Source organism: Telopea speciosissima, chromosome 9 (assembly GCF_018873765.1).
Source record: "Telopea speciosissima isolate NSW1024214 ecotype Mountain lineage chromosome 9, Tspe_v1, whole genome shotgun sequence".
Taxonomy (NCBI): domain Eukaryota; kingdom Viridiplantae; phylum Streptophyta; class Magnoliopsida; order Proteales; family Proteaceae; genus Telopea; species Telopea speciosissima.
In genome coordinates this window covers 57,988,303-58,013,682 of record NC_057924.1, presented here as the reverse complement: position 1 = coordinate 58,013,682, position 25,380 = coordinate 57,988,303, and the positions used below count along the sequence as shown (strand labels likewise).

The 25,380-nt window shown below is 38.4% G+C and overlaps 3 protein-coding genes and 1 pseudogene across 3 annotated transcripts; 2 read left to right on the top strand and 2 right to left on the bottom strand.

The window, feature by feature from the left end:
• The first annotated feature begins 14 nt into the window (after positions 1–14).
• On the top strand, positions 15–14,304 carry LOC122640373 (mitochondrial proton/calcium exchanger protein-like). Its single transcript, XM_043833540.1, has 15 exons — positions 15–153; positions 340–1,019; positions 1,114–1,426; positions 2,016–2,162; positions 2,276–2,364; positions 2,793–2,885; positions 4,114–4,240; positions 8,814–8,878; positions 8,965–9,139; positions 11,042–11,230; positions 11,354–11,401; positions 11,958–12,107; positions 12,244–12,326; positions 12,929–13,044; positions 14,013–14,304. The coding sequence occupies exons 2-15, from the start codon at positions 415–417 to the stop codon at positions 14,090–14,092; spliced, it is 2,280 nt and encodes a 759-aa protein (XP_043689475.1). The 5' UTR covers positions 15–153; positions 340–414; the 3' UTR covers positions 14,093–14,304.
• A 1,620-nt stretch (positions 14,305–15,924) lies between these two features.
• Positions 15,925–17,137, bottom strand: LOC122639172 (annotated as a pseudogene).
• A 119-nt stretch (positions 17,138–17,256) lies between these two features.
• LOC122639171 lies at positions 17,257–20,686 on the bottom strand. Its single transcript, XM_043831999.1, has 2 exons — positions 19,528–20,686; positions 17,257–19,311 (listed from the first exon to the last, which is right to left on the bottom strand). The coding sequence occupies exons 1-2, from the start codon at positions 20,083–20,085 to the stop codon at positions 17,257–17,259; spliced, it is 2,613 nt and encodes an 870-aa protein (XP_043687934.1). The 5' UTR covers positions 20,086–20,686.
• A 1,652-nt stretch (positions 20,687–22,338) lies between these two features.
• On the top strand, positions 22,339–22,898 carry LOC122640763 (growth-regulating factor 1-like). Its single transcript, XM_043834011.1, has 2 exons — positions 22,339–22,681; positions 22,793–22,898. The coding sequence occupies exons 1-2, from the start codon at positions 22,348–22,350 to the stop codon at positions 22,798–22,800; spliced, it is 342 nt and encodes a 113-aa protein (XP_043689946.1). The 5' UTR covers positions 22,339–22,347; the 3' UTR covers positions 22,801–22,898.
• The last annotated feature ends 2,482 nt before the right edge of the window (positions 22,899–25,380 follow it).

Below are 25,380 nucleotides of genomic sequence, written 5' to 3'. Positions count from 1 at the left end.
TATGAAAAACTAAACTACTTTGATCAGTTTCTTGCTCTGTACGATACTTTATTTCTTTTTCCGATCTTTAATCCAATTTATGATTCTTTATACGTTTAAATCCACTGATTTTCTATTCAAAATTGCAGAGAAAATAATCGAGCAGCTTCAATATCAACAGGTCAACTTCTCTTCTAGTTAACCAATTTCCTTCTTCTTTATTTCGTTTTCTTTTCATTATTGATGTATTTGATGATGAATTGATAGTAAAGATGTAATTTCTTTGTTTTCACAAAATTTGTGTAGTTGTTATTTCATTCAAATGAACTGGTTGGTTTGGTAATACCATCGCTGTTGTACTTGGCAGCTGGACTGAGTGGGTGGGTTTGAAAGATATGACCATAGTTCTGTTTGGGCGAGGAGAAATTATCAATAATGGCTTCTAGAGCAATTCTCAGAAGGAGGAAGTTCTTCTTGGATTACCTCAACACGCCAACTCGCTCGATTCAATATTTTTCAAGTTTCGGGCATGGGAGACCTATTCCTTATCCGGATAAGGATGCGTTTCTTTTGAATCGTGTGACAGATAATCATTATGTTGTTGATGTTAACCATGGAAGGGAAGGAAATGTAGTTTCAATAGAGAAACAGGAATTATCGAAGTTCCCTGTGACAGGATTGCTTAAGCATAATTCATTTGGTATTTCTATTTCGAGTTATAGATATGGGAGATCGGAGTTTAATTCTCCATTGGGAATAAGGTGGTTTTCGCAGTCTATTCGTAATGCTACCACAGCTACAGCTCGTCAACCTGAGTTGCCTGGTGGGGATGAGGGAAATGAAGAACATGGGAGTAAACAGGTGAAAGAGGCATCACCCGAGGAATGCGACCAGGCGGTGGAAGGTTTGACTGAGGCAAAAGCTAAAGCGCAAGCTAAATTGCAAGAATCTCACAAGAGTGCTAAGTTTGTTATACAGAGAGTATGGGCTACACTGTTGGGCATTGGTCCAGCTTTGAGAGCTGTTGCTTCTATGAGCAGGTTATATCATTTTTCTTTGTTGCTTTATTTGTTTTGGTTAGGATACCTATTTACGTCTTCTTTTTATTTTTTTGGCTTTCCCATTTACTTTCAGAGAGGACTGGGCCAAGAAACTCATCCATTGGAAAGATGAATTTAAGGCAACCATGCAACACTATTGGTTGGGCACCAAACTACTCTGGGTTGATATTAGGATCAGCTCAAGATTATTAATAAAACTTGCAAGTGGGAAGACTCTCTCTAGGCGAGAGAGGCAACAACTAACACGCACGACAGCCGATATCTTCAGGCTAGTTCCTGTTGCAGTTTTTATCATAGTTCCATTCATGGAGTTCTTGCTGCCGGTTTTCCTGAAATTATTTCCCAACATGTTGCCATCTACTTTCCAGGACAAGATGAAAGAACAGGTAATGATTGTGATAGTTATTGTCAAAACCTGGCTTCTGCTTCATTGCGAATGGACTTCTTGAACTGTAATATGTATTCTGTCTCTGACCTTTCCTTTTTCACATGCAAAATTTACTCTTCCTCCTGTTTCCTCAGAAACTTAGGATATTGAAATTATTTAGACTAGGAATACAAATATACAGGCCTAGATAATAAGTCATATCTGACAATGCCTGTATCTGGTGTTTTGTTTAGGTTTTTATTGCTTCTTTTCAAAAAAATTATTTTCCTTTTTCAACTCCACATTAGAGCTCATCTATATGGACTTCTGCTTGATAATGTACCACATATATCTGCTATCCAGTGCATTATTGAGGTCTTCCAGTAAATTACTGTGACCAATCTTTATGGAGTCCATCGAATGGTGGGTCAAAATGCTCCTTGATACATGCTATTGCTAGGAATGGAGAATGAATTAATTCATTTTTCCTATAGATATCCCTCATTCTATTAGTATTTGTATACATCTGTGTATATGTGTATTGTATGTATATTTTTACCTTTGGTTTTGTACAGTCCTAACATGGCAACATTGCTCTCCACGTGTAGGAAGCATTGAAAAGAAGACTTAATGCAAGAATAGAGTATGCAAAATTTCTCCAAGACACAGTTAAGGAAATGGCAAAGGAAGTTCAAAATTCCCGAAGTGGAGAATCTAAGAAAACTGCGGAAGATCTTGATGAATTTTTGAACAATGTACATAATTTCGATTATTGTTTCACTGGTCCCTTCTCTTCTGCCATTTTGATTTCCTCCATAATATTCATTGTTGACGCATGCAATTAAATATATGTTGTGTATTGAAATAGGTTAGGACTGGCACCCGTGTTTCTAATGAAGAAATTTTAGGCTTCGCAAAGTTGTTCAATGATGAACTTACTCTTGACAATATCAGCAGGTTGGTATTTTTTGTTTTCATGTCACTCAGTGCTTTGAAGGGCTGTCAGGCTGGATGGGTAGACCTCAGTTGGATCATTCAAATTGTGCAACTGAAAATCCAAACGTCCAAACGATTAATGTTATTTTAGGTTTATTCTAGGCCTACTGTTGGATTGTTCTGATTATAGACCTCTGTAACTAAATGATCCGAGGCCCTGCCTGTCTTTTGAAAGCATAGTTATCAAGGCGTCGCCTAGGCATCCAGGCTCCTTGGTCACCTTGATTTTGGACCCTCTCCAACGCCTTGGTAACTATGTTTGAAAGCATTGATTTTACTACTAGAATGTTTCCTTTTGATGCATATCTCTGATGCACCACCTATCCTTTTTGAGATGCACTTTGTTTTATTTTTACAAATTGCTTTCTGCAACATTCTGTTGCCTACAGGCCTCGACTGGTAAGTATGTGCAAATACATGGGAATCAGTCCATATGGAACAGATGCATATCTGCGTTACATGCTTCGAAAGAGACTCCAATGGTAAGATACAAGTCATTCCTTCTGCGTGGTGTGTGTGTGAGTTGGGGGATAGTTGTGAGAGAGCTACATAGTTTATTCTTCTGGTGTTCTGCATCTGCTGTGGCATCACTATAAACTATCTTGAATGCAGTTTTCATAGTACATAGTCATTTCTTACAGCCATTTTTCCTGATTCATCTCTGTTGAATCCCCCCCCCCCCCTGGACTTCTATTAGTATCTATGGTTCATATACAAAGCAACTCAACCAAACCTCATTGCCGCTACGTGGGCTTGGCTACACAAATCCTGTTTCACTAATCAACTCTATTTTAAGTTAATATTGCTTTAACCCAGAGCCATCCATATCTTTTCTTGCTTCTCCCCAGGTTATTTTCAGTCTGTCACTTGTCTTTCTGGCTCCTCTATTCTCTCTCTGTCCTCATTACTGGTTCACCCAGAGGCCTTATTTCAATTTTCCCATACCACTTCACATTTCTTCAATGAATCATCAAACACATTTGGTTTTCTTCCTCCTTTTTGGGGTGGGGGGTTGGATAAATAATAAGATTTTATTGAAAAGAAAAGCAGAACATAGAAGTACATGGATACAATTGCATAAGAATACAACAATATGAAATTCCTTGATTGGTTCTTGTTCTTTCCAAAGGAACGATCTTTTTTATTTTACTGAGGGAGCCAACAAACAATTAGAAAAAATTCTAAATTCTAAAAAAGAGCCAGCCCTCCTCAAGTGGACCAAAGCCCCAGCCCCAGCTGAATGAAACCTTGGCTTCTACCTGCATCAAAGGAATAGAATCCTCAAAACCAGATCCGAGGATTCACAACCCCTTGCTTAGCCAAATCATCCACAATCTCATTTGCACTTCTTGGTTGCCGATGGATCGCAATGTCTATTTGGGCTGTAAGATGCTTAATTGGCCTTATTAGATAATTATAGAACCAAGAAGTTTCCTTTGAACCTGTCATCCATCTAACCACATTTGCTGAGGCACCTTCCACGATTACATGAAGCCACCCCTTGCTCAACGAGAAATCATGTCCATATGTAAGGGTAGTACAGAAGTTTAGAATCCCCTGAAATTCCTGTTACTGAAGAATGTATGAAAGTCAGAATTGTGAAAATGTTTCTAATGTCAGTTTATTGTTGTTATTGTTTCTATATGTTTTGTCAAATGCAAGATACCTTTTTCCTGTTACTCCTTAGAATAAGTTTCTTGGTTTCCTTAGGATCAAGAATGATGACAAGATGATTCAAGCGGAGGGTGTGGAGTCCCTCTCAGAAGATGAACTTCGTCAAGCCTGTAGAGAGCGTGGCATGCTTGGATTACTTTCGGTTGAGGAAATGCGCCAACAGGTTTTTGCTTGACTTGAATTTCTTGGTTATACTTCATTTTCTGTCATAGTTGTCACGGCATCTAGGCAACCCAAGGAGTTTGCAGGGGCTTGGAAGCAAGGCGAAACCAACATGGCGATCAAGGGGCCTCGATGCCTTTACAACTATGTTTCTGTTGCTGTTGGGGGAAAAATCTTTATTTTTTGAGGAGGGGGTGTCTTCTGTGTTTTTCTTAATGATATGCGTCTTTCAGTATTATGGATGGTGCAATGAAAACTGTTTTCCTGATTGTTTAAGCCATTTTTTCTTGTCATTGTAGTTCAGCATTTGATTTTTTTGTTATTGTGCTGGTTTTTTCTCCCTTTTGTAGTGTTTTGGTTGAATTGAGCATATTCTCTATATTTTATCTGAACTCCTGATAGTAGAATATAAAATTATATTTATGCTTATGATGTTCCAGAGAAGACTACAGTTGTTAGAGAATCAATTACAGGTTTATATATTTTTGTCCATTATTTTCTCTTGATGTTGATTTCATCAAAGCTTCAATTCATCCCCTTTCCGCTTAATGTTTTCGGTTTTTGTATAATGCTTTGTCATCATGCATTTCCCTTAGTTAATTTCCTTTATTCTCCTTACCAGTCTATTTATGTAATGCTTTTGCCTTGGCCTAGAAGGAATTTGGCTAGGGAGTGTCAAGGGTCGGTTTGGCACATGTGGCAACAGCTACATCTGAAATGCCATTGGGGCTTTGTTAAACTGGATTGGTTGGGAATGTATTGCCTCAGTCTCTGATGGGTTCGACACCAACTTGCCCAGTCTGGCCTCAGATGCATCTCTGAGTCTCTTGAACCTTATTTTTAACACCAAATATTAATTGGAAAATGCATCTCATTTTCTTCCACTTCACTTTACTTCCCTGAACCATCCTACACTTTTCACTTTCTAGATCTCTCTTGACAAGCACACACAGTGTTGAAAAAGTCATAATGTCAGAAGTCAAAACTTAATTTAGAAGAGACAGGTTCATCTAGATTTCGAATATGAAATTGAAGTCAGAGAACAAGACCTGTATTGAATTATTGATAGAAGCCACAATCTGAAATATGGAGTCAGAAGTGAAAACCAGACAGAAAATCCTGATTGATTGAACTGATTCAATAGAAAAGCTTTATCAGAACAAAAAAAATCAGATCTAAACTTGAATTAGAATACTTAAACTCACAGGACACAGAGATAACGGCATAAAACTGTGCAACATGTTAAACAACCTAAGCTGTGGCTTCTCAATGAGAAACTCTGTTGACTTGGTTTAAAAGTTCGAAAAACCCAACTTTTATAATGTATCCCTCAATGTATATTTATAGACCCATAAAAGAGTTCTAAACAGTAATTAAAAAAAAACTACAAATGAGATGATTTTTTTTTTTTTGGGGGGGTGCTACTTTTGCTGGATGACTCACCAAGCTCAAATATACATACTCCATGTACTTTAGTAGCCTTATCTCATTTAGAACTCAATCAAAAAAGATAACTAAGTTAGCATAGGACTGAATAGCTGCCCTAAGACCACTGAAACTTATCAAAAAACGTACCTAAATTGACCCAACTACCATCCCACATAATCAGACCTCTTTAAAGTAAAAGAAAATTACATAGAAGTCTCCAAATGACCCTAAAATCTGAGAGACCCAAAACACTGACTATGTAACATCCTTGAACATGTAAAAGAGCATTATAGTTTGCATATAAGATCGGCACTCCTACTTAATTAATACCCCCAGAAAATAAACGAAAGCCAACTATAACCAAACTCTTTAGTACTCAAAATTTTAACTTCCTTGTAAACTTGAACTCGTAGTCTGACTAATCAGTCAGAGCCTTACTAAACATGGAAAAATTAGTTGTGCTACAAAGTAAAGATAGTAATATCAGGATTTGTATGATAGTCAATCACAACTTAGTGGAATTCTAAAAATTACATTTTCTAAAAGTTGTGAAAAACTAATTTACTGAAATAGTATATTAACAAAGAAAGAATCTCACAGGCCAAATTGATGCAAGCAAGGGAGTGGAAATCCCCCATTATGACGGCAAGTAATGGGCCCAAGGGAATTTGAAATCCGAAGATAGAGCTTCAACAAGATGATTTAATGGAGAAAAACAAGAAAATAGCAGTAATAACGATGAAGAATTATCAAAAGAGCAAGGAGAAAGCTAAAATTCCAAACCAGCAATGTCAACAAGGATGCTACCCTGGGAAAAACAGCAATAAAGGAGGAGATACTGCCAAGAATTCTTACTCCAAACAAACACTATACCCTAATACTAAATTTTATTAATTCAACCCGCTAAAAGTTATTTGAAAACTTATATATAGGCTATCCATTTCAAAAGCGAGATCATATTTTAACACTAAGACATAGTCTTATAACACTGAGAAATACTCTCTTTAATAATAAATACGTTTAACAAGAATCTAATCATGATATAGACTGTTATGAATGCTCAACTCCTTTCCTAATTAAATAAAAGTACTAATATAAAAATGGGAAGCAGTTTTCTCTACGGGAGTGTGGCCTATGCCAGCACTCCCGTGTGGCCTATGCCAGCACTCCCGTGTGTCTATTTCTCTCCTCCTCAAAACAAGGGGGCAGAGGTGTCTTTTCACATGGGAGCAGAGAGATAGATTCATGGGAGTGCTGGCGTAGGCCACACTCCCGGACAGAGATCTTTTTCCCTATAAAAATAGACTTGAAATCGGACTCTTGATCTAATTAGGTATTCTTATTAAGTAATCCCATCACAGATCAGCACATCAATAAATAATCCATAACTCTGCCAATACAACTTGGATTCGCAAGATTTTGGGCTCATTGGATAAGAAACGCAATAACCTATCAAACAACATAGAGAAGTTTTTGACCACACCCCCCCCCCCCCCCACCTCCCCAAAAAAAAAAAGTTGACCATATGGAAATGTTTTTTTTTTAACTTTTTATTTTCCCCTCTTCCTGAGAATGATTAGGAGAAGTTTTTATGAGTCATTTAGGAATTTCAAAAGGTCTTTAAATATGTAATACACCCCCTTCAGTTAGACATGATTTGATAATAGAGATCGAAGTTTTTTTAAGAGTTTTTGAGCTGTTGAGCTATGCAAATATGGTTGAAGGTTCTTTTTCATACGAATTCTAAATTCTACTGTAAATTCTACTGTAAATCAGGTGCTATCTCTTCTCTTTTACTCTTCTTCTCATATTTATTGTTGCTTCTAATCTGTGGTACCCCTACTCTAGATCAATTATCAGATTGCATTCTTCTTCAATATCTCTCAAGTTATTAGTTTGTTTTACCTCCGATTTCACATATTAGTTTTGATCTTGTAATCTTTGAAATTCTGGTTCTGATTCTTTAAGAATACTAGTCGATATTGTTGTTATAGTTCTGCTATTAGTTATCCTAGTAGCACTAGGACTTCTCCATAATTCCATGTTCTGTTCAATCTGTTGTCAGAGTTTCTTCAAATTATTCACTGTTCTTCTATTAGAATAGACCACTTGACCTGATTCTAATCTATTCTGATCCATCTGTTCTGTGTTACAAACTTCCTACTATTTCTTGTCTATATTTCTCTGTTTCTGCAATCCTGTCTATACTAGTCTCTTGCTGGATTTTTCTGGTATGGGATTAGTTTACATTTCTTCCCTTCACCCCCAGCAGTAAGAGTTAAGCTTCGGCCGGCTAGGTTAGGATGGCGGGAAGTGAAGGTATTAGGTTTGGTAATGGCTGTACATTGATGGATTTTGGTCGCAGAAATTAGATGAACAGGTACAGATGGTGGAATTCTGAAATCTGTAGTGCCTTGCAACTCTATTCTTGTATATTGACTACTGATTATTGTTGTTCTTTCCCATGTTTGGGTTCTATTTGTTTTAATAAAAGATTAACCCAGTGCATGAGGCTCCCGCCACTGCGGGGTCTGAGGGTGGTCATAATGTGCGCAGCCTTACCCCCACTTTGCGGAGAGGCTGTTTCCTGACATGAATCCGTGACCACTAGGTCGCAATGGAGCAACCTTACCGTGCGCCAAGGCTGTTTTAATAAAATATTGTTCATAATAAAAAGAAAGTAGGGAAATAGAGCTCTATATTATTTTGGATGCTTATGCTAGTTGCAGTGAAGTCTCGGGAAAAAGAGTCATGTGCTTCACATGGGTCATTTTGCAGTTGAAGTTGATACCCCAACTTCTACTTCTAGAAATGTAGGAAGTAGGAACACACATTTGCTATTCTTATTGACTGCATTTTATTTCTTATATATTTGTTTATCGTTATTGTATATTGTCTTTACTCTGTAGAGACTTGATCCCATTTCCTATGATGATTACAAATGCTAGCAATCTATCAACTCTTGCTAGAAGCAGTGTAAACAGATATGATGTACACATTTGGAACTCTACTGCTTGTGGTTGAGAATGATTTATCCATCAACAAATTACTAACCATTAGGGAAAAGAAGACCTCCATTGTTTGAAGTTTTTAACAAAGCCTGGTGGTTTCACACCAATGATTTAATTCTAAATTATTTTTTGCAGCTTCGTGATTGGTTGGACTTGTCACTCAACTATTCTATGCCCTCTTCTCTTCTGATTCTTTCCAGGTAGTTGAAGACTCATTAGGCCATATATCTTTCATGTTTCTAATTCATATTTAATTTTCCTTTTTATGCTCTGGTAACATCTGTAGATCCTTCACCATCTCTGGAAAGCTGAAACCAGAGGAGGTTGTGCAAGCTACATTGTCCTCTTTGCCAGATGAAGTTGTGGATACTGTTCAGGTTACATCGATGCCATCTGAAGATTCTGTTTCAGAGAGGAAGAGGAAACTGGAGTTCCTAGAAATGCAAGAAGAACTTATTAAGGTTGATTGCATTAATGCCAGTAGTTCCTCTTTCCAAACTTATGAGCTTTATGGAAAGTTAGATCTTGGTTTTGATGAATCATGCTCCAGTATTTTATCATCTGTTGCATTCTGGTAACAGGTTTTCGTAATTTCTTTACTGTGAATTGGTTTTAATTGGCGATGATGCATCCACTTTAATTGTTTGGAATGTTGTATCTCATGGTTGTGCCTCTTTTTCCTTATCTACAGTGTGCGAACTTTATTTAGTTATTCGTTAACCAGAAAGCATAAGCTTTTTGAGAGAAAATTTTGTTTAGGTGTCAATCAGGGGCATCTTGTATCCATGGCACTATGCCTCAAGTTCTCTCCAATGTGGAATGACAGCCAATACCCAGATTTAGCAGTATCTGATGATTATTTTGTTACTTTTAAATGGCGTCTAATTAAACCCATAAGCTTCAGAATAATTTGGACAATAAATTTTTGTAAATGAATTTTGAACCTTTTTTTTTTTGGGGTGCCAAGGTGGCCCCCCACTATGGTGACTTGGAGGGGGATTGGGCACCCAATGGGACCCGGGGTGGGGGGTTTTCCTCGGCTGGGCACCGAAGTATGTGGGAGGGGACTTGAACTCGAGTACAAGCCTCAGCAAAAATTTCGACAAGCAAAGGCACAGCCAATCGACTAAGTCGATTGCCCTCTCTGAATTTTGAATTTTATTAAAGTGGAAAGTGTCACGAACAAAAACAGCCCACTATAAGCTATAAGGCTGAAGATTTCCCTCAATTCTATACAAAAGAAAGAACTGTTAAAGTAGAAAAATATATAAATTAAAAGGGCAAGTGCTTACAACCTGTTAAGATAAGCTTTTCTAAACCCTTCAATATCTGTTATGTCACTGCTTAGTTGGTGCCCAAATTTTATGGACCATTTGTTCACATCTTTGTCTAGTCATTTGTTTAAGCTTCAGCCTAAAAGGTGATGATGCAGATCGAAGGATGAAGAAGACCAAGACAGAATTCAAAAAAAAGGAAAAAAAGTTAATTCACATGAACAGTACGATGATTTACTGTTCACGAGAATAGTGTTGTGGGGCTCAATATCGACAGGTGGCTTGGATGAGATGCTGCCAATATTTGTTAGGATACTATCATGTATGGTTATTTTAGCGTGTAGTGGGCCTAAAATAACCATAGCTTAGGCCTTGTATCATGTATGACTTTGAATAGAGCTATTGGAGAGCAAGGATCCATGTAACCAACCCTGTTCAGTTGGGATAAGACTATGTTGTTGTTGTGTTTTTTTTGGAGTTTGCAAGCCAAGATTTTTTTTTTTAGTATTTCTGTTCTTTCTGGTTTTTTTTTTTTTTTTTTTTTGGGGGGGGGGGGGTGTGGTGGTTTAGGGGAGTTTAGACAAAAGATATAATATTATGTGTACTAAAGCTTAAAAGCACAAATATTTATATCTTTGAAATTAAAATGCAGGCATCCTTTATGTTTTTGTCAGGCTTATAATGAGAATCACATTTGGGTTAGAAATCCAAGTCCTTTCGAAAAACTAATTATTTAATTAATTTTCAGGAAAATATTTAATGTTTTCCCCCTTTTTCAATAGATGTTGTTAGGGATGAAAATGACACCAGTCACATAGTCATATTCCACTGTTCTCCCTCTTTTTGGGCACCATACTCACATTCCTTTTTTTTTTTGATGGACTACTCACATTCTGTTTTATGGGACACTTTTTGCAGTCATGCTGGCATTTGAGCATGTTGGTTTTTTTAGATCATCTGAATTGCATGAATAGTTTTAGCAATTATGCTTTTTCTGACGTGTATTTGGATGTTCTTTTGATTTGTACAACTTCTTTATCATTATTGGTTTGGTCTTCCAAATTATGATTCTAACATAATTGGTTACAGGAGGAAGAAGAAGAGGAAGAAGAGCAAGCTAAGATGGAATCTGGAATTAGTCAAGAGGATGTAGCTTTGGAAGAAATGACTGGTCCAACAGCAAGAGAAGCGCAAGAGTTGGCAAAAGCAAGAACTTTGGAGAAGCAAGAGGAACTCTGTAAGCTCAGCCGTGCATTGGCCGTTTTAGCATCAGCATCTGTAAGGACCAGTTCAGAAAGAAAAAAAACATATTCATTTTTATTTTTGAAGTTGCTCTCAATTTTTTATGAGTATAATTCTCCCTCCCCAACCTGAAATTGTATTTTCTGCCTACTTGTGCAGTCAGTGAGTAGGGAACGGGAAGAGTTTTTGAGGCTTGTCAATAAGGAGGTATGAAGAAACATGTGTACGATACTTTTTTTTTTATTTTTTATTAAATGTACGATACTTTTTTGTCTTGTATGTGAACTGTCAATATTTCTGAAAACCAAATGCAGTTTGTATCATTCCTTTAAGTTACTACCAGGGTACTTCTCTATGCTCTAGTTTAGTTTCTATTTTGATTAGTGTATTAATTGGTATCAATGTATCATATAAGGCTGTAACATACTACTACAATAGGACTTCTTGGCTTTTAATTTTTGACCTAGGAATTAGTAACGATTATTATTCAGAACAAGTGACTTAGTTTATTCTGTATTGATGTTTGTGTGTTATTGTTTGTTTCTATTTAACAAAGACTCTAAATATCTTGTGAGGCAAATAACAGTCTTTTACACATTCAATAATTTTCTGCGTTATTGTTTTCTCCTTTTGTTCCTAATGAAGCTCATGTATCTTCTTAGTTCTTCCGGTCTCCTACTCACTTCTTTTTCCTGTAAAATATCTTCCACATTTATTTTTGGTTCTAGGTTATGTTTGAATGCTGTAACATTTTTCTTTGCAGATAGAGTTGTATAATAGCATGGTAGAGAAAGAGGGCATGGAAGGTGAAGAAGAGGCAAAAAAGGCATACAGAGCTGCCAGGGAGGGTAGTGACCATTATGCTGCTGAAAAGGCCAAAGGTGACGGGGTTTCTTCAGCTCTGATTAATAAGGTAAGAAATCTCCAAAAATTGTTTGGTACTATATCGGTTACACCTTTCATGCAATCACTTGATGCCTGAGGATTGTGATACACATCTTGTCACTTCCGGAAATAGAATTTATTTATGTTCTCTTCTCATACTTCAGGTTGATGCTATGCTCCAAAAGCTTGAAAAGGAAATTGATGATGTAGATGCTAAGATCGGTGACCGCTGGCGACTACTTGACAGGTAGATTCTAGTTCGTAGAGCTTTATTTTTTTTTTATTTAGTTATTTAATCACTACCAAATAGGATCATGAGCTTTTTCATTCTGAGGATGGATCACAGGGGTCCTATCTTGTCAAATGCTGTTAAATAGATGGCCAGTGACCAAATATACTTGTGCAGTTGATGGTCACTTGATGGACCATGCTGCAATAGTATGCCGATTGGACCAGTTAGAATTTTCCTAGTATAATCTATGAACATTAGAATCGACTCTTCCTTACCGATGATCAAAACCTAGAGCAATTAAAGTTAGATTATTTGTTTTTCTTGTGTGAACAAAGATGTCATTTTATTTCTCCGCTTTTGTCAAATAAAAGAAGGAAAAAAAAAAGTGTTCTTTTTCCTTATTTGACAATTGATTTTGTCATCAGATATTTACTTAATGATTACACTGGAAAGAAGAAAATCTTGTTATTTGACTATATTTCTGGTTTATATAAATGATAGTTTCTTCTTTATATCTATATATTGTTGACTATGGACATGTGAATTAGTCGGTTTTTCATGATTTCAATTTATGGCTCCTGATCCGTTGGCTTATTGACGCTCTCTCTATGATGCAGGGATTATGATGGGAAGGTGACTCCTGAGGAAGTGGCAGCTGCAGCTATCTACCTGAAGGACACCTTAGGAAAGGAGGGTGTGCAAGAACTTATAAGCAACCTCTCCAAAGATAGAGGTAGGTGACCTGAATTTTATTCTCTCTATTGATTCTTACTTTCTCAGTCTCAGTATCTTGAGTCGGTTAAGTCGAACTTCTGCGAATCTATCAGAATTTTTAGGTCTGACTAGCCAAGAGATCTAAATTGAAAACCAAATTGGATGATCTTGTTATCTCTGTCCGTTTGCCTCTCTATGTTTCTATATGGTCATATTGGCGCTCTACTTGATTTTTCATGGACATAAATTAATAAAAATTGGGTATGACAATGATGGAATTCTTGTCAGGAAGGGTTAGAGTTTGAAAAAGGAGGACTGGTTAAAGATGTCAAAGTGGTTGTAGGAAGAAGAAGAAAGAAGTGAATGGGAAATAAAGATTACACATGGAATTGAAGAACTTTCCTCATTTTCATTTCACTAAGAAAAGTATGTCATTTTTGGTGAAATGAGTATTGGGGAGAGTTCTACTTTTAATAAATATTTTAAAGAAATTTAAGCTTTTAAATTTCTCTGTATTTGGTTCCTTCCGGCTTTAAGTCTTCTTTTGTTCCTCTTATATGCTTTTGGTAGTAAATTATTTTCCTCTCTCGCCACGGGAGAAAAAGATTGGATGATCCGTCTTCCAATCAGAAACAGAAAGTGGGGCTAAGAAATCTGACAATTGTCTTGATTGGATTAGGAGAATTCAAATTATAGTTTATTTTCTTTTGACAAATCTCCTGGTGGGACACTTAACAAACAAAAAGGAATCTCTTGATGGGACACATCAAAAGGTAGCATCTATAGCACATGCCAGTAATATTTGTATGGTGCTGGCATTACTGATGGATGCTTCCTAAGATGTGATGCAAATATTTTTCAGCAACTAATTCATTGTTTTTTTTTTTAAAATTAAAGTCTTTATTCTTTTTTTCTTGGTTGAGCAATTCAAACTTCATCTTGGTTTAAAATATAAACTTTGTTATTTGGCCAATTTCCTTGTAACAGAAGGAAAAATTCTTGTGGAGGACATTGTCAAACTGGGCAGTCGATTGGAAGACACGAGTACAGCTGAAGAAAGAGGGTAAAATATGTTCTTAGATGTTACCTGTACACTTCTGGATGCTTTGGGATCAGTGTTTTACGCATTATTCATGTGTCAAAAGTTGGATGTGCTCTTGCACCGGAGTTGGTATGTCTTCACTTCTGGTCTTTCTGATTCGTTATGTAGACAAAAAGGATTCATTTGTTACTGCTGTAAAAATTAATTTGGGTATTAAAGGGGGAAAAAAATCAGATATGTGTTGAAGAAGAACAGCATTGTCTTAGACCATGCTCATTGTGATGGACATTTATCGAGATAAGAATAAAATAATTACGTAAAGCTGGTTGATTCTAAGGCTGTGTTTGATATGCATTCTTGGAATAGATTTTGGGAATGCATTCTAAATCTATAAAATAGAGAAGAATCAGGTTTCAGACTGCATTGGTAGCCATCTCTCCCCCACCCCCTCCTCTCTCATTTCCTATTTCCTTCCGGGTCCTGTTGTGCATTTGGCAGAGGTGATCTACTTCAGCGCTGTGTCTCTGGTTCCTACATTTTCCAATCAAGCAGCTAGCATTCATTCTCTGCCTTATGCTCTCATCAACAAGTTGTAAAACCCCGATGTTCCTCTGTCTGTCTCTCTGCTCTTTCTTGGTTTTTCCTGGTTGGCTTGGCTTTTAGTTAAACTGGTATATACTACATAGACTTCTTTCTTGGCGTAGTCTAGGCATGTATTTTGGTCTAGGCTAATGATAAGTTTGGGTTTTCGAAGGCTAGCACATTTGTTTCCGATCCTAGGGGCACCTTCATCTCTGTCCAATCTGGTTCCTTCAATTTCCAATCTAATAACCAACACTCGTTGTCTGCCTCATGCTCTCGTCAACAAGTTTCAAAGCCTTAAAATGAAAAGAGGACTCCCCGTGTGTTGTGGGGTCGTGCATGAGCTCTGGGGAAATTAGTCAGCCTTTTACCGGATACCTCTAGTTTCCAGAAGAAAAAAAAAAAGAGGAAACTCCCTCCCCTTTTTCTTTTTCTTTTTCTTTCTTTCTTTCTTTTTTTTTTTTTCCGGGTAAACTGATTTTTATTCATGAAAGTGAATAAAGTTTGTAGATGTCAGATTACAAAGTTCCATCAACCACAGAGTGGAATTAGGTCAAACTGACCTGTTCATAACAGACAGTGTCTTCGATACTAAGGAGTCAACTACAGTGTTGATCTCTCTATAGATAAAATGGAAATTACATTCCAAAAAATATGAAGAGAAGTGAAAAATGTCCTTGACCACGCGTTGGACAAGAAATGACACTGCTATGTTCCCTTCCCACCTGTGATATAAGAACAGAGATCCTTAGAATCCGTCTCCACAACGATGCTATCAATACATTAAGATATCGCTACCAATTGCCAAAGCTTCACCCAGAAAAATAGAACGGAAATGTAAAGGCTCAGATATTGCCACACGAAAACGTCCCAGATGATCTCTAATAAGACCCTCTTGCTGCTCATCTCTCTTTCATGTCGCATCTATGTTCAACGTGAGAAACTGTGCAATGCGAGTTGAAGATTCTGAAACGACAAGTGCAAGAGCGAAAAGGGCTTGGTTAAAAATTTTGATCTCACTTTTCCTTCTCCCCATTTCTTCTATTTTATTTTATTTTCATCTTCTTCAGACATAATTCAACGTAGCCTATGTTAACAAATTTAGTGTTAAGCGATAGTTATGATCTTTGAAGACCTACGAATCAAGAGTGCAAACCTACGAGTCTGATGTTACCAGCTCATATGCATGGACTGATCCGATTTAATAAACCCAGACATCTTAGACTGAGCTGCTCCAGTTGAAATAACTTTTCCTTTACCATAAACTAGAGTTCCTTACTTGAAATGGCCATTGCATCCTCCTGCTGAGAGCATTGCAGCTGTAGACCCAGTAGCAGATTCTACAAAGAGAATGGAATTCTAGATTATAACAGATTATCCACCTGTGCGAGGAATTTTGATCTTCTGGTAGCCTTAACTGTGACTGGTATGGATGTGCAATAAGAACATCATTGAGATCATAGGTTGACAGCAACTGACTGTTCACACGTATCAATATCTTTCTTAGATTACAAGGAACCCTGTGACCTCAGGATGCCATCCAATAACTGAAGGAAATCCCAAATTAAAAGAGGATTAAACCAAAGTTTTCCCAAGCATGAAAAACTGTCTTTATAGTATACCAACGATCTGTAGGTAATTACTAATTTGAAGCATGTACCTAGTGAAATTTGCATCCCATTACCACCCTCAACCCCCCTCTTTTTTCCGTGAATTTAATAGTTTGCAGTTTTGTTCAAAGTTTTCGGAAGTTGCTGCACACAGATAGCCTGTGCTCATGGTAGCATCAAACTTGTCACTGAAATCTTCCACCTATAACAAATAAAGACAATAGGATATATGAATGTAAGCGAGATGAACCACGTTATATCTTGATTTAAAGGGCAGAAGTTAAAAGCTTAGCCAGTGAACAAACTAACCTCATTGACTTGTGTGGGATCACAGTTCACTCCTAGAACTGGAATCAAATCATCCATGGAGGGACTTGCCTGGAAAAGAGTACCATCACCACCAATATTAACAACCAGGACCACACTGCAGATAAGTTGCACAAGATCACTCTGTAAACCAGGCTCTCCCAGTCAACCGCCTTTCACTGCAAAATATCTTGACAACATTTGATTGCATCCATGTGAACCTTACACCTGTTCTACAAGTAACCTAGAATCTGCAATGTCCTCAGAAGATATTGAATTAGAAATCAAATACTATAATGACTTGAATAGAAGGGCAATAATGTCAAAAAGGGAAAATATTGTGAGATATTAAAAATATTTTCCAGAAGATTGGCGTCACATCAGAATTAGAAGAACAAACCTCAGCTCCATGGATAAGATATATTAATCCAACAACTATATCTACTTATTTTATAGAAAATGACAGAGAATCTACAATCACGTACATCATTTTCCTGATGAAAAAACAGCTAATTTAAATCAGAATTTCAAATTAATTCCACAATTTTACATGAATGATAAGCTTTATCCATCGTTGTTTATGCACAAAAAAGAAAAAGATCCATCTTTGTAAATAACTAAATTCCAACAAAAAAATTCAGTATTTTATATTAAAACAGAGGCACATGTTAGAAAATTCACATGACGTTTTTCACTTCTTGATGTCTTCTCTCTTTGCAACACAAGACACATCAATCTGTTGGCACCGTACAATTCCAGCAGCTCCTCCATAACAAAGCCATCTTTCACTACCCTTGTTCATATTCCATCTCACTCTATGCATGGCTACGTCCTTGTGAGGAAAGACTTCAATTTCATTCCTCATTTCACCCTTCTCATTGTCACCACCCCTTGGAAAATTCTCCAGCTCTTCTTCAGCAATAGATTCTTGGTTTGGGTCAGGTTTTTTCTTCTTTCTTGTTTTCCGCTTTGCTGCTCTGCTACTTAGCTCAGCCGGTGCATTCTCAGGTTCAAATCCTACATTGGAATTGTCCTCATAACACAATGCTGGATTTTGATCATCAACTCTTTCCGGGGATTCCTTCATAGGGAAGGGCACGTGTGGCAGTGGGGTGTGGACCGTAAGAATCGTGTTCTCCTCGGTGAGTGATCCACACAAAAAATGAGGGGCACGGTTACGATATGGATCCTTCTCCACTGCTTTTGCAGTAAGCTGAAAATGAAGAACGTTACCATCTGCACTGCAATATGCAACCAAACCTGTTAATCGTGACACTTGAACACCCCATATTGAACTTGGTAAAGAACAATAACGGTTCAATCCCTTCTGTTGTGTCGCAACAATAGGTTTTCCGGTCACTGGAACATCATACGCATTTTTTAACAAACCAAGAATCTGTAATGTACCATTATCAGCACCAAAGGATAAAATGACACATTTTGGATCTGGCAGCCAATCCAAGCTGCGTACAACCCCCCGTAGGTTCCATAGAGGATGGTATGGATCACGAATGTCCCAAAATTTTAGGCCGCTATGTCCAGCTGTGACTATAACGTTTGCACTCTCTGGGTCACTTTCATCGGGGGCCCAAGAAAGTGCTCTTATAGGGACTTTATCTGCACTAAAGCAAAGCAAAGGCCTTGTATCTTCAGAGGAATGTCTTGCAGAGAATTTCCACAAAGCAACTGTTCCATCATGGCATCCAGCTAGTATTAAATCATGTGGGGATAATGGTGACCACTCCACTGTTATAGGAAGACTTTGTCTGTCCCCAAACTTCAACTTTGAGCACCTGAAGACCGGCTCCAGTTTCACAAAACGAGGATCTGTACCCTCCTTATAACAAGCGGAATATAGAACTTTGATTGTACTCAAAGAAGGAACCTCCCACACTTCCACCGAACCATCTCCCAACGATACAAGAAGATAGCCCATGCAATGTTTGGATGCCAAATCATTAACGTCATTAGGCCGCCATTTCACATCCCATGCAACTTTGCCATTGTGGGCCAAACATAACACAAGCCTAGGCAAAGCAACATCTTTTGGCAGACAAGTAGTAATAACTTCTAAGGATCCATCATTTGGTACATTCTGACTAGATGCTGCAAGATACTGCATAGAGCTATTGTTTACTTGCAAAACCGCAACAGAAGGCTCTTTATCCTCATTGCGGTTAGGCAAAGATTGACAAACACCATCAGAATCACTCCTCAACCCAGCTTTCTCTCTCGTTCTTTTCTTCTGCTGGGGCGTTTTGACATCTGATTTAGAAGTTGGCAATTGATGGTTCAAGCATTCTTGGGGTCCTGTCCCAAACACAGCATCTGTCTTGCATCCTTTTAGCATAGCCTTCTCATTAGTATGCATGCCCACCCCACTGCTAGCAAGAAACTGAGCTGAATCTTCTGGAAATTCAACAGCAAGTGCTGGAACAGACTGGCTAATGCTGTTTATATTGTCTGAGTCTTCTATTGCCTTCTTCTTTCTAGGTCTACTGCTGAGATTCTTCAATGGAAGTGATTCTTCTAAGACCTTTTCTTTTCTAGGTCTCCCTCTAGCCTTCTTCAATGGAGTTGATTCTTCCAAGACCTTTTCTTTTCTAGGTTTCCCTCTTGGCTTCTTCAAAGGATTTGATTCTTCTGAAACATCTTCTCTAGGTCTCCCTCTTGACTTCCTCAATGGAGTTGATTCTTCTGCAACACCTTTTCTAGGTCTCTCTTTTGGCTTATTCAGAGGTGGCAAACCCTCCTCTTTCAATGGAAGTGATTCTTCTAAGACCTTTTCTTTTCTAGGTCTCCCTCTTGGCTTCTTCAATGGAGTTGATTCTTCTGAAACATCTTTTTTAGGTCTCCCTCTTGGCTTCCTCAATGGAGTTGATTCTTCTGAAACATCTTTTCTAGGTCTCCCTCTTGGCTTCCTCAATGGAGTTGATTCTTCTGCAACATCTTTTCTAGCTCTCCCTTCTTCTTTCACATTGGCATTTAAGAGGCACCAAATCTGAATGAGACCTCTGCCAGTCAGAGGAGCACCTATCTTGTGATACGGAGATTCAGGAGGATGAGCAGCAACAGCAAGGTACTCACAAGAAATATTACAGTCAGAACTCTGGCAAACTCTTGGACACCAATCCAATGCCCAAACAGGCCCTCCCACATACAGAACAAAATCTTTGTCGCAATGAGATGTGGACTGAAAAGATCTTGAATCTGCTGATACACCGGCCATCTTAGGGACAGTCACTGCAGAAAATTGAGATAACTGTATCCCATTAGTAACATTTTCCCCATGGGGGCTTCCAGTTTCAAAACTGAACCTAATGTTTCTTGGCTTGTAACAGAAATGTTTCCATTCCCTTAAGAAAGTGATTGCAGCAGTCAACTGCTCGATCTCACACATACCCAAAGCTTCTTCACCCACCTCCCCACAAAGCTTCAAAATCATGTCAATTGCTCTAAAGTGACTCTCAACAGAATAATCAAACGTTGAAACCGTGACACCCGGAACATCTTGATCCATTATAAAACCTATCAACCCCTGTCCCTCCCTGGCTATAGATTTTGTTTTCGTCTTTATTCCCCCTTGGTTCCTTTTCAATCCACACTTGCTGCCTTGTCTTTCCCCTTCTTACAAAGTGATTCTTCAGCAATTAGAAAGCATTCTTCCATTTCCTGGAGACTGCTCGGAAAGAGAGAGCTGCCAAATATTTGAATCAGACCAGTAATTGCCGATGAGTAATCTCCGAGAAATCCTTCGGCATGGTGGTTTTTGGTCAATAAAGTTGGGGTTGGAGGAAGAACTCTTGCAAGAACCCTCTAAACTCTGACGTCCTTCTAAATGATCACTGTAAAACAGAATGGAAACAAGTATCAGACAAAGCCAATATTGAAAAATGGAGTTGATGTATCATCTAGTTCACATCATTTTAGAGTTTCAACCAAAACATTGATTCACCTATCTTACCTCACTTCTCCTCCATTGAAGTACTCAAGTTGACACCAGAATGTTAATTAATATCAGACAGATAACAATAATGAATCACAAAAACAATACCCTCTTTTCCATACATGCAACAATTCCTAGAAATAAGACCTGTACCAAAAGTTTCAGTTGTTATGTTAGTTACATAGTTGTCACGGCGGCATGGCGGTCCAAGGTGGTGGAGTCCTGTCAAAGCGGCGCTTAAGCGGCAAAGGCGGTCTAGTGTTAGTCCCCCCTTCCCCCCCCCCCAAAAAAAAAAAAAAAAACACTCAATACATGATGGCATTATGCATCATAGTATCATACCTTTTATCATTAAAATTAAATGTAAGCCACCTCAAGTCATCAAAATGAAAAATCATACATGACACATAAAAAGCAGCAGCAGCAGGCAAAGAAGAAGAAGTTAAAAAAAAAAAAAAAAAACAGAGAAGAAGCAGGCAGCATTAAGTCATTAAACAAGAAAAAAAAAACAGAACAGAGAAGAAGGAGCAGTTAAAAAAAAAAACAGAGAAGCAGCAGTTTTAGTGCGTTACAGAGAAGAAGCAGACAGTAGTAAATCATAAACCAAGCAAAAAAAAAAGACTAGAGAAGAAGCAGCAGTTTAGTGCATTACATAGAAGGAGCAGGCAGCAGTAAATCAAACATGCAATAAAAAAAGCAAAAGAGAATTAGCAGCAGGTTAGTGCGTTAAAGAGAAGAAGAAGCAGAAGAAGCAGAAGAAGCAGAGCAGCTATCCAAGCAAAAAAGAAAAAGAGAAGTAGAAGGCAGCAGCAGCAGCATCATGCGTTACAAACTACAGAGAAGAAGAAGAGCAGTTAACCATGTTCAAGCAAAAAAACAAAAACAGAGAAGCAGCAGCAGGTTAGTGCGTTAAAAAGAAGAAGAAGCAGAGCAGCTATCCAAGCAAAAAAGAAAAAAGAGAAGCAGCAGCAGGCAATGCCAAAAAAAAAAAAAAATGAGTAGAAAAAGAATACGACTATGGAGTAGGGGCTACTAACTACTTACCTTGCCGGAAACGGAAAGATAGAAACTAGGAAGAAGCTTCGCGGCCTTCGTCTGACTCTAGTTGCCGGAATAGCAGTGCCGGAAAAGAGGAACTAGGAAGAAGCTTTGCCTTCGTTTGCGCAAAATCGAAGAGTCGCAGAGTCTTAGACTTCGCAGAGAGAAAAAAACTGGTCGAGGGTTTTTTACTCTTTTTTTTTTTTTTTTTTTTTTGTTGAGAAGTTTTAGGTTTTTAGCTTTAGAGGGATTTCAGTTTTGTATGATCCCATGTAGCAGCATTACACACGAAATACCTGTACATCAACAAATAAAAAGTAAAGAAACAGAATAAATGAATAATGCATGAAAAAAGAAAAAAAAAAACACACCAAGAGAGGCCGCCGACTTGACCACATGGCCCACCAAGGTGTCGCACAGTACGCCCCACCGTCCACATGTGACCGCTGCTGCGCCACACAATGCGCACAACAGCACTACAATTGCAGCAGCAGATAAAGGTCCCGCTTAACCGCCTTGGCGATGCCTAGTTGGTCAAGGCTCCCACCTTTCGTGACTCTCATTAAGCATATCATGAATTTTTATCGTCTCCTGTTACTGTTACTGGCTCATGGAATCAAAACTCGGTTGAAACCTGTCGAAACCGTTGAGGCAATTCGGTTTCGACAGGTTTTGAGACGAGTTGAACCTAAACTTTAAAAAATCTATTAATTCGACTGGTTTCGACGGTTTCGTACTGATTTCGACCGAAACCATCTCAAAACCTGTCGAAACCAAGGCTTTTTAACGCCACTAAGGATGAGTTCCTCCTCTGTATCTCAATCAAAACAGAAGAGTTGCTCTGCTTTACAAGGTGACTACACTCAATTGCAGTTGCAAAACTTTACTGCTGTCTCTAAACAACAAGAAGAACGGCAGAATCAAGAGCAACACTGCTTTGTTTTGGGTACCGACATCAAATCTGAAAGACCAATGAAGGTGGAGAGGGAAGAGGTACCTCAGCAACCGCTGCTTCACTTCTTCGATGAATGGCCACCAAAGAACAGGGACTACTCCACCACAACCCAGCTCTTGATTTCCATTCCAATGCCCTCTCCTGACCTCTCAGTGTCCAATCCCCGAACCCAGAATGGTACTCTTTGTTTCCATTTGATTTTCCTTCAATATATGCTATGCTTCTGGTTTGTACAGTTTTCTTCTGTCATTCCCTTTCAAACCCACATCTATCTTTCTATTTCTGCAAATGGTTGAACTGTCAAAGTGGATGGGTTTTTTTCGCTGGATCAAGAGAACTGCTCTGCTATGCTCTCTGTTTAGTCTGTGACTGAATAATGAGTGCAACAAGAGCCTCTCTCTCTCTCTCTCTATCTCTATTTTGAAACTCAACTTTGATGAAGAAACCAAAGAGCACAAACTAGCAATCAGGGGCAGGCCTATTATCCATATATAGAATCTAAAAGGAACTTGCCAGTAATTCCTCTTTCCACCTCTTCCACTTTTTCATTCCCCAACCCCACCCTCCCTTTCCTCATCTAGAAGGCATTTTAGAAGGATTACAGTGCAAACATCATCGTTTTTAGCCAATCCCCAGTTATTAGTTTATGGTGATCCACATGTGGCGCTCAAAGCTTATGGAGATGCAAGTCACCTACTTTGAAGACGTGATCGGGCGGAGGAGATGATTGAGATGTGGCATCCATGGCATGATAAATGCACCCGAAGTTATTAGTTTATTTTTATTGGGAGGGTTCTTTAATTGCTTCTGATAAAAATGCCGTCATCCCATAATCACTTTTAATTAATGTTGATTAATTATGTTATTTAAATCTATCCATGATTTGTGAGAGTTAATTAATCCCTCTTTATTCATAATACATGTATGATATGGACTAGTCTTAATCGGTAGACATGTCCATGGCCTCCTATTGAAGGTAAATGTAGAAAGTATGTGACATGACCCCGCATAAGCCGACAGGACATTGTCAGGACCTCTGTCATACATTTATCTATATTTACCTCTATCTAGATACGTTAGGGTATGGATAGTGAGAGGGCACTACGATAGTGGGCCATCTTTCATGATTCCATGATTCTAACTAATGCAATAGGTAAGTGCATGACTTGGGTGTATGTCAACCGATAGAATCTAGACATGACACCCAGGTGACCGAAAATGTTGGAAACCCATGATGCGGACAGCCTAGTCCACACTACCACGGTGTGTATAATGACTCCCGACAGGGTAAGTTATGCATGCGAGGGTTGTAGGTATCCAATTCATCTTTTGGGTTATGAGGGAAACCCAAATCATAAAAGACCATTGATGTGTGTGTGCTCAATTTATTATTTTCAATGGTTATTAATTAGCATGTGGTTATTCACTTGTGCATGTGTAGATAATTATACAATGGCTGCCGTTAATTCCAACCTATTAGCACTCATTAGTGAATACAAACTTAATGGTACAAACTATGTCGATTGGTACCGGAGCATTAAGTTGCTCCTGACTGCTGAAGGACTATACACAGTTCTAGATGAACACGTTCCTCCTCAACCCGACCCGAATGATTTTGAGGCAAATGAAGAGATGCAGGACTTCCTCTTGACGGATTCCAAGGCATCACTTTATATCCTAGGATCGTTGGAAAAGTCAGTTGTAGACACGGTTAAGGATATACGCACTGCTGGGGGTAAGATGGATAAGCTTGCTGAATTGTTCACCAGGCAGTTGACACACGCCCATTCTGATGTGGTGAGTCAAATCCACAATACCAAGATGTCCCAGGGGACTCCAGTGATGGATCATGTAATGAAGATGATTAATCTGTTTGAAAAATTGAAATCCATGGAGATTGATTTCAGCTTGCGATACAAGACTGATGTGATTTTAGCGTCACTCACCACTGCCTATGCAGCCTTTAAGATGTCCTACAAGATGTCTGACAAGGAGATGGAGCTCACTGAGCTTGCTAACGCACTAGTAGAGGCTGAAGCGTCCTTGAAAAAGGACAAGGCTGAGGTCAATGCAACTGAGGCAACGCCTTCTTCAAGTGGGAAGAAGAAGAAAAAGGGAAGTAACGGTAAGACCTTGAGACCCAAGGGTGGAAAGTCTATCAATAAAGGCAAAGGCAAGTGCTTCTATTGCAAGAAGGAGGGTCACTGAAAAAGAAACTGTCGTGCTTACCTGGTTACTGTGAAAGACAAGAAGCCGGATGAAACAGAGGCTGCTAAAGAAGGTACATGTGATGTTCACGTTCTTTATGAGTCTAATTTGTCTTTTGAATTGACCAATTGTTGGTTGGTGGATAGTGGTTCCACTATTCACATTTGCAATGATTTGCAGGGGTTCAAGGAGACAAGGAACCTGGAAAGAAATGAGGTGCGTCTTTGAATGGGCACTGGAGCTGAGACCATGGCGATGGTTGTGGGAACTTTTATTTTAAATTTTAGTTCTGCTAGTTTAGTTTTAAAGGATTGCTATTATGTATCCTCTTTTAAGAGGAAGATAATTTCAGTTTCAAAACTTGTTTTGGACGAATATAGTTTTTCCTTTAATTCTAAGTTAATTATTCGTTTTAATAATTCTTTTGTGGTATCCAGATATATGCAAAGTGGTTTGTATTTTCTAGATTGCCCTGTTAAAACGAATGTAGTTTCAAATGTTGTTTTGAAACGGAAAGCAGCTCTAGTGAACTCAACATATCTGTGGCATCTAAGATTGGGTCACTTTAATATGGACCGAATCAATAGATTGGTGAGGGATGAACCCTTAGAGAGTCTGAGGGTGGAACCATTCCCCACCTGTGAGTCATGCCTTCAAGGCAAAATGAC

Bases quoted from the DNA above. Each gene is read 5' to 3' on its own strand.
- LOC122640373 (XM_043833540.1), top strand. From the start codon at position 415: ATGGCTTCTAGAGCAATTCTCAGAAGGAGGAAGTTCTTCTTGGATTAC. The intron at 1,020-1,113 runs GTTATATCATTT...ATTTACTTTCAG, and splicing joins GCTGTTGCTTCTATGAGCAG to AGAGGACTGGGCCAAGAAAC. The intron at 2,163-2,275 runs GTACATAATTTC...GTATTGAAATAG, and splicing joins TTGATGAATTTTTGAACAAT to GTTAGGACTGGCACCCGTGT.
- LOC122639171 (XM_043831999.1), bottom strand. From the start codon at position 20,085: ATGGATCAAGATGTTCCGGGTGTCACGGTTTCAACGTTTGATTATTCT. The intron at 19,312-19,527 runs AGAGCTAGAAAA...AAAGAGGAGGGT, and splicing joins CCAATGTGAAAGAAGAAGGG to TTGCCACCTCTGAATAAGCC.
- LOC122640763 (XM_043834011.1), top strand. From the start codon at position 22,348: ATGAGTTCCTCCTCTGTATCTCAATCAAAACAGAAGAGTTGCTCTGCT.